The sequence below is a fragment of the Pongo abelii genome, chromosome 9 (genome assembly GCF_028885655.2).
Source record: "Pongo abelii isolate AG06213 chromosome 9, NHGRI_mPonAbe1-v2.0_pri, whole genome shotgun sequence".
Lineage (NCBI taxonomy): Eukaryota > Metazoa > Chordata > Mammalia > Primates > Hominidae > Pongo > Pongo abelii.
The window spans coordinates 10,454,009-10,468,528 of record NC_071994.2 but is presented as its reverse complement, the minus strand read 5'-3'; the positions used below and the strand labels follow the sequence as shown (position 1 = coordinate 10,468,528).

Here is a 14,520-nt window from a genome sequence, read left to right as displayed (position 1 = left end):
GCTCGTGTCCGGCTCCCTCCTTAAGGCCCGGCGCCCCCGGCCCCGGCCTCGCCAAGAGGCAGCGCCCCGCCCTCCGGGTAGTGGCGGCGGCGACCCGGGAGCCCGGCCTCCTGGGCGGTGCGTCCCCTTTCCCCTGCCGCGGCGGGAGGCGGGAGGGGGTGTGCGGAGGAGGCGGGCCCCGCCGGCGGCCTCGCCCCCCCACCCCGCCGCCCCGCCCCCGCCCCAAGGCCCGGTGGGGAGCGCGTGTCTGGGTCACATGAGCCGCCCGCCCGCCAGCCCGGGCCTGGCCCCCCGCCGCCCCCGCCGTCCCCGCCGTCCCCGCCGCCGCTGCCCGCCGCCACCGGCCGCCCGCCCGCCCGGCTCCTCCGGCCGCCTCCGCTGCGCTGCGCTGCGCTGCCTGCACCCAGGGCTCGGGAGGGGGCCGCGGAGGAGCCGCCCCCCGCGCCCGGCCCCCGTCCGCCGCGCTCGGGCCCGCGCCATGGGGCTCTGGCTGCCGCCGCCCCCCGCGCCGCCGGGCTAGGACGATGCGGGCGCCCCCGGCGGGCGGCCCCCGCGGGCACCATGAGCCCTCTGCTCCGCCGCCTGCTGCTCGCCGCGCTCCTGCAGCTGGCCCCCGCCCAGGTACGTGCGGCCTGACAGCGCGCCCGCCCGCCGTGCCCTCTCTCAAGGTTGGCGGAAGTGAGGAGGGGACCCGCGGCCTCGGCCAAGGGGATCTTCGGGGTCCGGCCTTGGACGGGGGCCCGGCGCGTGCATCCCCTGGGAGGTGCCCCTCCCCGCTGGCCCGCCAGGCCCAGTCTGGGGCCACTCCTCCGCCCCACCCCGTCCCCTGGGCACCGCCGGGGGCGGGGCTCCCTCGGTGCCTGCAGGACCTGCTTCGGTGCGCACTGTGCGCGCTCCTGATCTGCATGCAGCCCCCAAACATGCTCGGCTCCGCGGCCTGGAAATTTGGCGCGGCCACCAGAGCACCTGTTGTGTTTTGGGCTAGGGTAGGTCCCGGGTGGCCAGAAAAGGACAGGTAAAGCTAGAGCGGTGGCCACAGGAACAGAGCAATCTGGAAAGATGTCAGAGAGGTGGTGAAGCCTCTTGATGCAAGGGCAAAGCCCCAGGGATGGCGACAGGGTCACACCCTCCTAAAGTGTACCTTGGGTACAGGTCTTTTCTCTTCCACAGGCCCCTGTCTCCCAGCCTGATGTCCCTGGCCACCAGAAGAAAGGTAATACTCACAAAAACTCGGCACTAGCCAGCACTAAGAGGGTTTGTCCTGGGCCCTGATTCCAGGTGCCTGGTGTCCACCATCTTGTGTAACTCCCCTAGAATATTCAAACTATTATTCTACCCATTTCACAGAGGAGGAAATTGAGGCAGTGGGGTTACTGGGATCTGGATAAACAGGGCAGGGGAAGACAGGTTGTGAGGGCAGAGTGGGGAGGGCTAGTGGAGGGTGGCTGTGACTTGGGGACTGGGGAGGACAGATGCTGGGAGCAGCTGCAGGAAAACCAGTGAGGACTTAACCCCTACCGGTCTGCTCCCAGTGGTGTCATGGATAGATGTGTATACTCGTGCTACCTGCCAGCCCCGGGAGGTGGTGGTGCCCCTGACTGTGGAGCTCATGGGCACCGTGGCCAAACAGCTGGTGCCCAGCTGCGTGACTGTGCAGCGCTGTGGTGGCTGCTGCCCTGACGATGGCCTGGAGTGTGTGCCCACTGGGCAGCACCAAGTCCGGATGCAGGTACTGGGCAGGTGGGGCAACGGGCAGGGGATGCAGGTACTGGGCAGGTGGGGCAGCGGGCAGGGTGGATGCTGGCTGGCTCTGGGCCTGGGGCAGCCTGGAGACTGAGGCACAGGAGACAGGGTTGGGGGGAAGGCTGGTGGCCAGCCTCCCGGCTATTGGGTGAGCTTTTCTCCCTCCAGTCTTAGAGCATCCCCTTTCTCTCTCTCCCTCACTGTCCCCCGTTCTTCTCCTGAGCACAGATCCTCATGATCCGGTACCCGAGCAGTCAGCTGGGGGAGATGTCCCTGGAAGAACACAGCCAGTGTGAATGCAGGTGCCAGCCAGGCCCAACTTCTGAGCTCGCAGAGGCCAGGCTTGGGGGGTGCTGGGTTTGGTGGTCCACAGAACTGGGGACCAGGTTCCTAAGAGTAGAGCCAAGGGGCCAGGCGTGGTGGCTCACGCCTGTAATCCCAGCACTTTGGGAGGCCGAGGTGGGCGGATCATGAGGTCAGGAGATGGAGACCATCCTGGCTAACGTGGTGAAACCCTGTCTCTACTAAAAAAATACAAAAAATTAGCCGGGCATGGTGGCGGGCGCCTGTAGTCCCAGCTACTCGGGAAGCTGAGGCAGGAGAATGGCATGAACCTGGGAGGCGGAGCTTGCAGTGAGCCAAGATCGTGCCACTGCACTCCAGCCTGGACAACAGAGCAAGACTCTGCCTCAAAAAAAAAAAAAAAAAAATTGTAGAGCCAAGGGTAGGCCTTGGATCTGGGGCAACAAGGTAGGATGCTTGGGCCGGGGGTAGTGGCTCACACCTATAATCCCAGCACTTTGGGAGGCCCAGGCAGGCAGATCACCTGAGGTAAGGCGTTCAAGACCAGCCTGGCCAACATGGTGAAACCCCATCTCTACTAAAAAAAAAAAATACAAAAATTAGCCGGGCATGATGGCGGGTGCCTGTAATCCCAGCTACTTGGGAGGCCGAGACAGGAGAATAGCTTGAACCTGGGAGGTGGAGGTTGCAGTGAGCCGAGACCACGCCACTGCACTCCAGCCTGGGCAAGAAGAGGGAAACACAGTCTCAAAAAGAGAGAGAGAGAGAGAATAGGATGCTGGGATTTCCTCATCTTCCTCTTGTTTGTCTGTGTCTATCTCTCTTACTTTTCAGACCTAAAAAAAAGGACAGTGCTGTGAAGCCGGACAGGTGAGTCTTTTGGACTCCAGCTGAGCGGGGGCTGGGGGAGTACAAGTGAGTCCGGAAGCTGTTGCTCCTCTTTCTCCTCCCACCCGTCCCTCACTTTCCCTTTCCCTCTGCTCCCCAAGCCTGTGTTCTCTGCCCCGACCCCAGCTCTAGGGAAGACTCTTCCTTCCCACCCCAGACATGTCGCTTCTCCTCCCTAGGGCTGCCACTCCCCACCACCGTCCCCAGCCCCGCTCTGTTCCGGGCTGGGACTCTGCCCCTGGAGCACCCTCCCCAGCTGACATCACCCATCCCACTCCAGCCCCAGGCCCCTCTGCCCACGCTGCACCCAGCGCCACCAGCGCCCTGACCCCCGGACCTGCCGCTGCCGCTGCCGACGCCGCAGCTTCCTCCGTTGCCAAGGGCGGGGCTTAGAGCTCAACCCAGACACCTGCAGGTGAGGCGTCTGTGGGGTGGTGTGTGTTTGGGAAGGCACCAAGGCCCTGTCCTGGAGCAGGTCCAGGGTGAGCCTGCCAGTGGGAGGAGGGCCAGGGAAGGGGAAACTGTTGAATGTGTTGAACAAATATTTACCAAACAGCTGCTGGCACCTGGAGCTGTGTAAGCAAGCCCAACATTCTAACTCAGGAGTCAGCTATAGGAGGGACGATGCCAGCAGAGGATGTCAAGGGCTGTAGTGAGGGGTACCTGGCCTCATCTTTCAGAGGTCAGAGATCTCTTGGAGGAGGTGACATCTGCCTGGAGTAGAAATGTAGGACACAGCTTTTCCAGCTTGCAGTTCAGGCCTTCCCAGAAGCCCCTGTGGTAGACATCTACCCTTACCTATGGGCTTCAAGAGGCCAGGGGACATAGTGGAACCCTCGTCCACCCTTACCTGATGTGTTTCTCACCATCCGTGTCCCACAGTGAGGCCATGGGGTGAAATCATATGGGCCGGGCCAGTGGGGGCTCCCGAGGAGTGTCAGGAGGGGATGGCCTTTGCAGAAGGTTCATCCTTCCCCCTGCAGCCTCCAGTGCCCAGGGCCGAGTGGTGTGGCAGGACGCTCAGGTTGTGATCTTAGTGGGCCCGAGGCACACGTGAGTCCAGGGCTGAGGCTGCGCTCCAGCCAGCATGAACAGATCACTTCCTCCCTCCTCAGGTGCCGGAAGCTGCGAAGGTGACACATGGCTTTTCAGACTCAGCAAGGTGACTTGCCTCAGAGGCTATATACCAGTGGGAGAACAAAGAGGAGCCTGGTAAAAAACAGCCAAGCCCCCAAGACCTCAGCCCAGGCAGAAGCTGCTCCAGGACCTGGGCCTCTCAGAGGGCTCTTCTGCCATCCCTTGTCTCCCTAAGGCCGTCATCAAACAGGACAGAGTTGGAAGAGGAGACTGGGAGGCAGCAAGGGGGTCATATACCAGCTCAGGGGAGAATGGGGTACTGTCTCAGTTTCTAACCGCCCTGTGCAAGTAAGCATCTTACAACTGGCTCTTCCTCCCCTCACTAAGAAGACCCAAACCTCTGCATAATGGGATTTGGGCTTTGGTACAAGAACTGTGACCCCCAACCCTGATAAAAGAGATGGAAGGAGCTGTCCCTGCCTGTGTCACCGTTTGTCACTGTCCAGGCTGGCTGGTTTGGCATGAATGTCTGCATCACTAAATCCAAAGCTTGTCTTGCTCCCTCGTCGTGCAGATGGAGGAAATGAGGACTAAGGCCCCACAGCAGATCCCAGGCAGGGCCAGAATTATGTATTCATCACTTTCAAGTTATTGCTAGGCATGGGAGTCAGGGACAGCCCAGTCAATACAGACTGCCTGCCCTCCTGCTCTTCACCGGGGTTCTTTTCTGGAAGGAGACGGCCTTCTGTGGCCAGAGAGCTTGGGGTAGGACCCAGATCTGCTGAGTGACCTTGCTTGTCACTACCCCTGCCTCTCTGAGCAGCAGTTTCCACATGTGCACATAGAGGGAACAGAAGATTGCTGTGGTTGGCGTCCTCAGGCCCCAGAGAAGTTTGAGACTATCTTTACATAATAGAAAAGAACACTTGTTCTTCCTGCCAGGCAGCACTTTCAGCATCTGCTGCTTTTTGTTCCCTGCAGCTTGAATCTAAAGCCCCAGCACCTGCCCTGTCTTAACTTCACTCCCACCTCCCTGAAACGAAAGCACCAAAATTCTGGGGCTGGTGGGCCTGGTTTGGGCGGCAGGCTCCCCTCAACCCAACCCACACAGTGTTTTTCTTTTTTTTTTTTTTTGACGGAGTCTCACTGTCGCCCAGGCTGGAGTGCAATGGTGCGATCTCCACTCACTGCAACCTCCATCTCCTGGGTTCAAGCGATTCTCCTGCCTCAGTCTCCCAAGTAGCTGGGATTATAGGCGCCCACCACGTGGGCCCAGCTAATTTTTGCATTTTTAGTAGAGATGGGTTTCACTGTGTTGGCCAGGCTGGTCTCGAACTCCTGACCTCAGGTGAACCACCTGCCTCCGCCTCCCAAAGTGCTGAGATTAGAGGCGTGAGCCACTGCGCCCGCCCAACCCACACAGTTTTCTCTACCCTCACCTCCCTCGCACCCTGCAGGTCCCTTCATCGGTTGCTGCCTGAGATTCTCCTGACTTGTCTATCCCAGCCCAGGCCCAGCCCCTACCCTTCTCCCTGCAGCCTTCAGTGCCCAGGGCTGAGTGGTTTGGGGTGGATGAAAGGCCAACCTTGGGCATCACTGCTTTGCCTGCTGAAGCAGGACATTCAGGGCAGAGTTAACTCAATTGGGCAGCCACTAGGAGGGGCAGCTACCCTAATGGAGGCTTTCTCTGAGGTGTTGGGTCAGAGCATGTGGGTATGATCTTAGTGGGCCTAAGGCAGGAGTGGGTTGAACCAGGAGACAGTTCCTGACAGCGATTACTGCTTTCAAATCATTTTCTCAGTCATGATGTCACTGGACATGCCATAGGTCAATTAGCGTGAGGCAGAGAGGGGTTAGGGCCCCAGAGCTACCACCTCCAGAGCCCAGTTAGCCCCACCAGACACACACAATGCTTCACATGCACCTCCTCACTTCCTCCTCAATTCTGAGGTCAACATCATGATTGTCTTCCTTTTATAATTGAGGAAACAGGCTCAGAAAATCTAACTGGCCAGGGGGATTTGACCTCAAATCAGCTGTCTCCCTAACCTTCAACCTAGGTTTAGCTGCCTCTCAACTGCAGGTTCATTACTTCAGTTGACAGATGTTTGGTGGCTGCTGGGGCGCCTGAAAATATGTCTGGTCGGGGAACAGACCCAGCCAGATCATTCCAGTCATGAGTCACAGCCCAGGTGCACAGGTAGAGGTAAGCCTGGCTCCTGGGAGAGAGACGTGGGCGGGAGCATTGGCTGGAAGTCAGGGCTTGTCATTGGACATCATCTCGGTCCTGCCGGGGCCCTGTGGGGTGGGTGTCATCAAGCCCGTGTTACACGCCTGTGTTGGATGACAAATTCTACCAAGCACACAGCCGACCGCGAATTCAAACGTGAGTGTCACTGTGAAGCCCAGGCTCCACAGCGACTGAGGGCTGTGGGCCATGATGAGGCCGGGGAAAACAGGAGTGCTGTGGGAGAGGATGGGGGTGACTTGAAATGGCGCCTCAAGACCCCCTCCGGGAACCCACGCCCGCCTGACCTTACTATCACCTCGGCCGGAAGTGTCTCCGGCCTTTTCGGAAGTCACTTTCACCTAACCTTACAGACTACCGCTCCGCCGGAAGTGACGCAGAGCAGCGGCGTCGCGGGGGCGGGGCTAGGGAAAGACCCGCGCCAGCGGGCGTGTGGCCGCGGGTTTCGCACGGTCCAATGAGGGAGGGCGGCGTGGCCCGGCCTGGTAGAGACGAGGACGCGCCTGCGCAGAGGCGGCAGCACCACCGGGGTTGACTCCGGGGGCGCGGCGAGGAGGTGAGCGGCGGCCACAGCCCGGGCTGGGGGGAGCCGGGGTGCAAGAGGGCAGGCTGGATCAGGCCGGGCAGGAGCGGACCGGGCTCCGAGTGTCAACGAGAGCTAGGTGACGAGGAAATTAGGGGTGGGGGCCGGAGCTGCCGGAGATGCCGCAGGGGGAGGGTTCTCACGCCGCACGGGGCGGAGTCCTGGGACTCGGGGCGGGGCGTGGAACCGGGACGGGTGGGACCTCCGAGCTGGTGCCAGTGGAAGGCGGAGCCCGGCGGCGGCGGGGGGCGGAGCTAGGAGGGTCGGGGGACGGAGCCTGGCTCTTGAAGGAGGAGCTGGAGGAGGTGAAAGGCGGAGCCTGGGGGTCGGAAGCAGAGGGGGACGGAGCGCAGGCGCTGGGGGCGGGGCTTCAGCTGGTGAGTGGCGTGGCTACGGCTCCGGAAAAGGGGTCTAGTTCTGTCGAAGGCGGGGCTGCAGGCCCGGGGGCGGCACCGCGTCCTCCGAAGGGCGGTGCCAAGGAGCCAAGTGAGGAGCCCGGCCCGAGTAATGGCCCCGGGCGTCCTCGCGGGGGTGGTCTCCGTGGTGGTCGGGCTTGGGGACGCCGTAGGCCGAGAACTCCACCGGGAGAGGTGGTGTGGGTGGAGCGGGCTCGGCGGCCAGCAGACACAGGGCCAGTCTGGGTGCCCCGGAGACCCCCAAGGGCTCAGAGTTGGGGCGGCGCCCCGGGCGGAGGCACAGGGCCAGGCTGGGGGGTATCTCCCGAGGACCCGGGCTCCTCGGAGCCACCCAGTGGGGATGTGTGGGTGCCTCGGGGCCGGCCCCCTGCAGCGGCCGCAGAGGTGTTGGTGTGCTGGGCCGGGGGCAGCTGGGTGTGGCGTGAGTGGGGCCGCCCAGTCGGGACAACTGCAGTGCAGCCAGATAGGGTCTGGACTTTGCGTAAAGGGACAGGCGGGAACTGAAGAGCGGAGGTGGGGACTGGGAGGGAGGGAAGGTATGGGGGTGAGCAGAGGGGCGGGGCCCTGGCTGCTGTGGCCTCCCCTGACCCCCTCCCCCCGCTGCTGGGGTCCTCGGCCAAGCCCCCTTCTCACTGGACTGGTAAGTGTGGCCCCGGAGCCCGGGGGAGAGGGCGGTGACCCGGGACAAAGGGGATCCCCCGGGGCAAGGAAGATACAGTGGCGGTGGAACCCTCCTCTTACCTACCTGTGTTCCATACTCTCCCTACCCTCCCCCTCGTTCAGTCGGTCGGTCGGGGTCTTTGCCCACAGAGACATGAGGCTGAGCTGGGTCCGGGTCCTGACAGTACTGTCCATCTGCCTGAGCGCTGTGGCCACGGCCACGGGGGCCGAGGGCAAAAGGAAGCTGCAGATCGGGGTCAAGAAGCGGGTGGACCACTGTCCCATCAAATCGCGCAAAGGGGATGTGCTGCACATGCACTACACGGTGAGTGGGTTGGGCGGGCCTTTTGGGAGTGGGTGGGGCTTCCGAGGACCAGAGAGTGCTTGGGAGTCTGGTTCTCCATCAGCCAAGTAGGTGACCTTGGGCAAGTCCCCTCTCCCCTCTAAGCCAGTTTCCATGGTTCTGCCTTGCCCTTGCCTACTGCCCAGGTGGGCACCAGCAGGCAGTGACAGTGTACTGTGAGCTGCCCAAGACTCTGTCCTTTTAAAGAACTATGACCAGCTGGGCGCAGTGGCTCACCCCTGTAATCCCAGCACTTTGGGAGGCCAAGGCGGGTGGATCACCTGAGGTCAGGAATTTGAGACCAGTTTGGCCTCATGATGAAACTTCCTCTGCTAAAAATACAAAATTAGCCGGGCGTGGTGGCGGGCACCTATAATCCCAGCTGCTTGGGAGGCAGAGGCTGCAGTGAGGCGAGATCACTGCACTCCAGCCATGGCAACAGAGACTCCATCTCAAAAACCAAAAAGGGTTGACCACCAGTGCTGTGGGGGCCAGCTTGATGGGGAAAGCAGCTGAGGGAGGGGGGTGTCAGGGGTGGTCCCCCTCTTCCTCACTGGCCTTCTCATGGTTCCACAGGGGAAGCTGGAAGATGGGACAGAGTTTGACAGCAGCCTGCCCCAGAACCAGCCCTTTGTCTTCTCCCTTGGCACAGGCCAGGTCATCAAGGGCTGGGACCAGGGGCTGCTGGGGTGAGTCATGGGGGAATGGGCTTGGGAGTGGGGGCGTGCATGGCCACCGCCCAGCAGGTAAGCTGTGGGAGGCAAGCCCCAGGGATACAAGACAGGGGCCCTGGGTGCTGCCATGGGCTGAGCATGTGTCTTCCTGCAGGATGTGTGAGGGGGAAAAGCGCAAGCTGGTGATCCCATCGGAGCTGGGTAAGAGGCCCCTCCTGAGGGTGCAGAGCAAGTTTGGGGTGTGTGACTGGGAAGGGTGAAAGCTGCTTCAGCCTTTCATTGGTCTTCACCGTATCCATTCATTACAATACATGCCTCCTCCAAGTTTGGCTGTGTCTAGCAGTGAGTACAGGGCAAGATCACTGAAGCACTCAGCTGTAGTGGCCCCGCTCTGCCCTTGCCAGGTCTTTGGCACCCCCTTCCCATCTCCATTACCCTTCTCCATTTCTGGCCTTCTTGCTGAGAGGGGCGGAACACCCTCCCTTTGCCCATGCTGGAAGGGAGCTTGGCCATCACTGACTGTTTCTTTGTGCATTTTCAACAGGGTATGGAGAGCGGGGAGCTCCCCCAAAGATTCCAGGTAGTAAACCTTTTGACACCTCCCATCACCTGCAGCCAGCCCCCCTCCCTGTGGCCCTGGTTGGCATTTTGACTCTCCTTCTCCCCTACAGGCGGTGCAACCCTGGTGTTCGAGGTGGAGCTGCTCAAAATCGAGCGACGATCTGAGCTGTAACCAGACTGGGGAGGGGCAGGGGGAGAGGCCCCCATCAGGGACCAGACTGTTCCAAACAAACAAACAAAAAAACCACACAAAAAAAACACTTAAAAGTCCAAGGAGCAAGCCTGTGTGTGTTTGTGGGCCCTGAGAGACTCAGAGACCTCAGCTCCGGCATACCCCACCACCTTCTCCTTTCCTGACTGTGGAGCCTTGGGGGTCTAGGCTCAATGACACGGTGGCCCTTGCCCAGAGAAAAAGAGTGTTCCTGTCTGCCAACAGCAGTACTGCTCCCCCCACCCCCACAGCTCCCCAGCCACTTTCAACTCCTGGTCTGGGAGCCAGCACTGGGCTATCGTCATGGCTACGTGGCCCTTAGGAAGGCCTGCCGTCACCTAGGGAGAAGCTGAACTGGCAGAAGCCACAGAGCAGTGTGCCCCCCTAAAAAAGACCAGCCGAACCCGTTAGCTGCACCAAAGGCGTATCCTAACTTTATTAAAGGGCCCGCGCCGCAGAGTCAATATAAAAACACAAAAAGTCCCATCAGTTTAATAACAATAAAAAACCCCAAAAGTGGAAAACTGAGGGGGCAGGGGAAGAGACCCCTGGGCCAGGGGCACGAGGAGCCCTGCTCATGGCACCAGGCCTGGCCACAGGGTCCCCCGGTATTGCTGTTGCTACGAGGTTGGGGGGCAGCGATTGTCCTGTGGGAGCCACCGTTCGCCTGGGTCGGGGACCCTCACTTCTTCTGGGGTGTGCTCAGCTTCTGCATGCCCCGGATCTTATCCAGCAGGCCAGAGATGAAGGCCTGGGTGGGGTGGGAGGGTAAACATTAAGGAGACCAGACCCCAAGATGACAGGAGCTGGGCTCCCCTCACCCTGCCACCCCCGCCCCGCGGGGAAATCTCTTACCTCTGTGGGTTTGTAACAGTCAACCAGCAGCTCCTAGCAGGGGATGGGGGAGGAAGGATAAGTGAGTCCTCAGGAGTGGGGGCCTGGAGCTCGCCTATACCCACTTCCAAGAGACTGGGGCAACCCTGAGGCACAGGAGATGCCACAGCCACCTCACAGCTAGGCATTGGCCCCATTCTGCTGAGGCAGGAGCTGGGGCTTGAGGGCCTGGCTCCACAGCCTCGCTTTCCCGGGGCAGTGCCTCAGGCAACCCACCGCCCCCCAGCCCCCTCACCTTGACCCTGGCAGCCCGGGCATCGTCACTCTCCATGTCCAGGAGCTCATCCACATCAATCTCCAGTTCTGGGATCTCCTCTTCCTGGGGTGGGGGTGAGGGAGGAGGGAGAGACATAAGCCTGAGTTGGAGAGAGGGTGTGAGAGGGGCTCTGGGTTGAGGCCCCTGCCTACCTCGGAGGAACCCGGCCCTCTGCCCAGCAGACAGAACAGCAGCTGCTCTGAGGAGGAAAACAGATCAGGCCCGTGCCAAGGCAAACTGCCCAAAGCGGGGTTGCGGGGGGAGCTTCCTGTCCCTGTCAGTGGGCACCAGGGGTACCAGACAAGGCCAGACAGCCAGGGCTGGGGACCTTGGGCTGGGAACCCAGCAGATGTGTCTCCCCAACATCCGCGCCCCCCATCTCACCAGAGCACCGGTGGGTGCAGCTGTCCCAGCTTATCATACCCCCCTCCCCTCCCCCAAACACCTGTCAGCTCCCCGGGAGCCAGGAGGAAGTGAAGGCTGAGGGGTCACTGGGAAGGACCTAGGACTGGCAAAGAGGAAACAAAGAGCCCATGCTTTGGTGAGGGAGGGGGTGCCCACCACCCTGCCACACCCTCCCCAGGAAGCCCCTATCCTGTTTGTAGTCAGCTGCATTCCAGGGCTGGGCTAGGGTAGGCAGGCAGCACCGGGCAAACCCACTCCTCCACCCTGCCCCCCGGGGCCTGAGTCACCGTCTGAACAACCAAGGAGTCATGGGGGTGGAGAAGCAGAGCCCAGAAAGCGGGCTAGCCTGCACGCACGCCAAGATGGAGCTCCAGGCTAGCCCACAGAACAGAACAGCCCAGCCCCAGCCGCCCTACCAGACCAGCACCTTGTAACCACAGTCTAACCCAGCGGGCACTAGGCGGTGAGACCTCCTGCCGCTGCCAGCCCAGACTAGCTCCCTTGCTTCTTGCCCAAGGCCCAGGCTACCCCTTGAGGCTTCTGGAGGACACTAGGCTTGACCTGGGGAGTGGCATGATGGGGGGCAGGGTCCGAGGCAGCGGAGAAGGCAGAAGTGACTTAGGTCAGGCAAGAAAGAGTATATATTGGGGGCGGGAGTGCAGAGAGGAGGGGAGCGCGCGGGGAAGCAGAGCGCCCTTTGACTACAGTGACAGGCGAGCTCACAGTGGAGCTGCCAGGCGGACCGGCACGAGACCGATTTTGGGGTGTCGGCGCGGGGTGGGAACACACCTGGCAGTCGTAGAGGCGCGTGAGCTGCTCCAGGATCCACTCCTCTAGGTTGAGGCGCTTCCGTAGCTCCTTGCGGTCATACTTGACGGTGACCTTCCCCTGGCGCCTCACTGGGCCCTCATCGTCCGCGCCGCCCGGGCCCTCTCCTGCGGCCCCGGGGGGGCTCTGAAAGTAGACGCGTGGTCCTGGGCCGCCACTGCCCGGCCCGGGGGCCGGGGCCGCCAACGCCGCGCCCCCCGCGGTGCCGCTGTCCGCCATGGCGGCCGCCGGGGCCACGTGCGCGCGTCGGGCCCCTCCCTGCGCCACCGCCTCCGGGACGCCCGCCGGTTGGCTCGGGTTAGCTCGCCGGCTCCGCTCCGCGCGGCTCCGCGGCGAGGGCGGCGGCGGGGGCGCCCGGGGGCAGCTGCAGCATGCGGAGCCCCCGGGCCTGGCCTGGCCGCGCCCCGCCCCCTCCCCGCCGATCCGCCCGCCCTTTGTCCCCCGCGGCCGCCGCCCGAGCTGCCGCCGCCGAAGCCCTTTCTCTGTCTCGCTCTTCCTCCGCCCCCCGACCACACCCCCTTAAAGGGCCAGCCCCTCTACAGGCCCCTCTCCCCTACTCCGCCCCCGGGCAGGGGTAGGGGAGGGTCTATTCGGCAGGGGGTGGCCTAGCTGTCCGTACCCCTCAAATGCAACCTTCCAGTCCCAAACCCAGGCGTTCTAAGCGCTCAGGTCGACGATTTGCGCTCACGCCAGGACCCTAGTCCTCATTGGACCCTTCCTCATTCTGTCCTCATTGAGGCCATCTGAGAATAGGGGCCATCTGAGAATGCAGGGGAGTGGACATCGTGTGCAGACAGGGAGTCTGGTGAGGAGATGCTGCGGTCCCCGATGTCCAGGTCCTCAAGCCCTCGGCCAGCGAGGGGCGAACGGGCTCCTCCGCACGGACCGACACGTGGACTGGGCTCCTGGGAAAGGAAGAGTGGAGAAGGCAGGCAGGAGCTGTCCGGGTCCCTAGGCTCTCTGACTAGCAGGTCCCACGCCCCCAGCGGAGGAAGCCGGGGCTGGGGGTGAGCGGTGGCACCCGGCCTGCCCGAACGGCCAACCCCGGGCAGCCACCGCCCACCGGCAAGATGGCGCGAGGCTCGGGCTTGTGGGAAACGGAGTCCGCGCCCAGCGCCGCCCCTCCCCCGCCGTGCGGCCAGGCCGGGAAGCGTAAAGTTGTTTGGTGCGTACTCTGCGCCCCGCGCCCCGGGTGCGCACAGAGGGGGAAACTAAGGCGCAAAGAGCTGGGCAGTGCGGGGGCCGGGACTCATAATAATAAAGGCGGTAATCGCGGCTGCCCCTAGGAGCGTGCGTCGGGACCGCCGCCCAGTCGGCTCCGCAGAGAGGGCGCCTTCCCGGGGCTCCTGCACCCCCGCCCTGCGGCTCCTCGGTCCTTCACATAGTCCTGGCCCACCTCCAATAAGCCGACGGCGCATCCCATTCCCTCCCTCTATTTGATTTTGTGCATCTTTAAATGGTCTCATTCATTCGTGTATTGTCTGTCTCCCACTTCTAGATTGTGAGTGCCGCGGGGCTGAGCCCTGCGCCGACCTGGTCTGCTGGTGCTCCCAGGCTTGAACAGTCTTCAAATCCACTGCTATTAGGCAAATTACCTGGCTCCCGCTGAACCCCGGCACCTAGAACTATGTCACACTCGTAGTAGGCCGCCGCATTGGTTGAACAAATGATTTTGAAAGAATGAATGGCTTCCTCTGTGCCTGCATTTCCTCAGAAGGTTGTAACAAAAATTAAATAGGAAAATTCGTGGAAAGTTCAATTACTACACCACGGAGGTTAATTAAGTCCCACTGCTAGATAAAACGGGAGATGAGACTTTGAACCCAAGCTGTGTGGCTCAAACCCCCTGACACGAAGTCTCTACTCAGCCTCCTCACTTCCCTGTAGACACCACCCAATAAGGCTGCGCAGCTCCCAGGGGATGTTTCTGTGGAAGGCAGGCTCACCTTGTGCCATCCCAAACAGGGTCTTGGATCTGAGAGGCAATGTTTCTGCTCCAGCCCCTCAGACACTCTTTGGAAGTTGTGGGGGGAAGCCCTCTGCAGCGGGTGGGGTTCAGAGATGGATTGGGATTGGCCCTGGGATCACACAGCTGGGGCTGCATCCAAACTCCAACCCAGGATGTTGGGCTCCTCCTTTGCCCTATAGTCAGAGAGAAGAGACCAACAGAAGACAGAGGCTGGGCATTGTGAGGGCAATGGGCTCACAGGGTTCAGTTCAGGGAAGGGTAGAGTGAGCTGACCCTTCCCCTTCCCGTGCCCCTCGTCTGGCCTCAGCCTCCCTTCAGCCAGTCTGGGTGCCAAGGAAGGGCTGACCCTTGCTCTTGCGGATTAGGTAGGATCCACCCTCTCCACAGGGAGTCCCATCCATGGCCTGGCCTCCTGCCCTAAGCCTGGCCTGATAGGAGGATCACTTTACCCCAGTCCAAAT

At 61.8% G+C, this 14,520-nt stretch overlaps 4 protein-coding genes and 1 long non-coding RNA gene across 11 annotated transcripts; 4 read left to right on the top strand and 1 right to left on the bottom strand.

Annotated features, from left to right (window-relative positions):
• The first annotated feature begins 219 nt into the window (after window positions 1-219).
• Window positions 220-4,486, top strand: VEGFB (vascular endothelial growth factor B). 2 transcript variants are annotated; one of them, XM_002821587.5, is made up of 7 exons: window positions 220-621; window positions 1,171-1,213; window positions 1,533-1,729; window positions 1,972-2,045; window positions 2,881-2,916; window positions 3,215-3,349; window positions 4,050-4,486. In XM_002821587.5, the coding sequence occupies exons 1-7, from the start codon at window positions 562-564 to the stop codon at window positions 4,069-4,071; spliced, it is 567 nt and encodes a 188-aa protein (XP_002821633.2). In that variant the 5' UTR covers window positions 220-561; the 3' UTR covers window positions 4,072-4,486. The 2 variants fall into 2 exon arrangements, with proteins under 2 accessions (XP_002821633.2, XP_003777770.2); XM_003777722.5 differs by having other exon boundaries at window positions 225-621; window positions 3,114-3,349.
• A 2,171-nt stretch (window positions 4,487-6,657) lies between these two features.
• FKBP2 (FKBP prolyl isomerase 2) lies at window positions 6,658-9,769 on the top strand. 6 transcript variants are annotated; one of them, XM_002821583.4, is made up of 6 exons: window positions 6,658-6,815; window positions 8,069-8,243; window positions 8,838-8,950; window positions 9,090-9,136; window positions 9,480-9,515; window positions 9,607-9,769. In XM_002821583.4, exons 2-6 carry the CDS (start codon window positions 8,073-8,075, stop codon window positions 9,666-9,668), a joined length of 429 nt encoding a protein of 142 aa, XP_002821629.1. In that variant the 5' UTR covers window positions 6,658-6,815; window positions 8,069-8,072; the 3' UTR covers window positions 9,669-9,769. The 6 variants fall into 6 exon arrangements, with proteins under 6 accessions (XP_002821629.1, XP_009244471.1, XP_002821628.1 ...); XM_009246196.3 differs by having other exon boundaries at window positions 6,663-6,815; window positions 8,042-8,243; XM_002821582.6 differs by having other exon boundaries at window positions 6,664-6,921.
• On the top strand, window positions 6,962-7,877 carry LOC129048903 (translation initiation factor IF-2). The gene has a single exon (XM_054525725.2). The coding sequence runs from the start codon at window positions 6,962-6,964 to the stop codon at window positions 7,760-7,762; it is 801 nt and encodes a 266-aa protein (XP_054381700.1). The 3' UTR covers window positions 7,763-7,877.
• Window positions 9,770-10,119: 350 nt separating the features above from the next.
• Window positions 10,120-12,580, bottom strand: PPP1R14B (protein phosphatase 1 regulatory inhibitor subunit 14B). Its single transcript, XM_024255241.3, has 4 exons — window positions 12,052-12,580; window positions 10,837-10,920; window positions 10,563-10,595; window positions 10,120-10,458 (listed from the first exon to the last, which is right to left on the bottom strand). The coding sequence occupies exons 1-4, from the start codon at window positions 12,307-12,309 to the stop codon at window positions 10,390-10,392; spliced, it is 444 nt and encodes a 147-aa protein (XP_024111009.1). The 5' UTR covers window positions 12,310-12,580; the 3' UTR covers window positions 10,120-10,389.
• An 86-nt stretch (window positions 12,581-12,666) lies between these two features.
• Window positions 12,667-13,850, top strand: LOC134762092 (uncharacterized). The gene is made up of 2 exons (XR_010141715.1): window positions 12,667-13,255; window positions 13,589-13,850. It is a non-coding gene; the product is annotated as an uncharacterized LOC134762092 (long non-coding RNA).
• The last annotated feature ends 670 nt before the right edge of the window (window positions 13,851-14,520 follow it).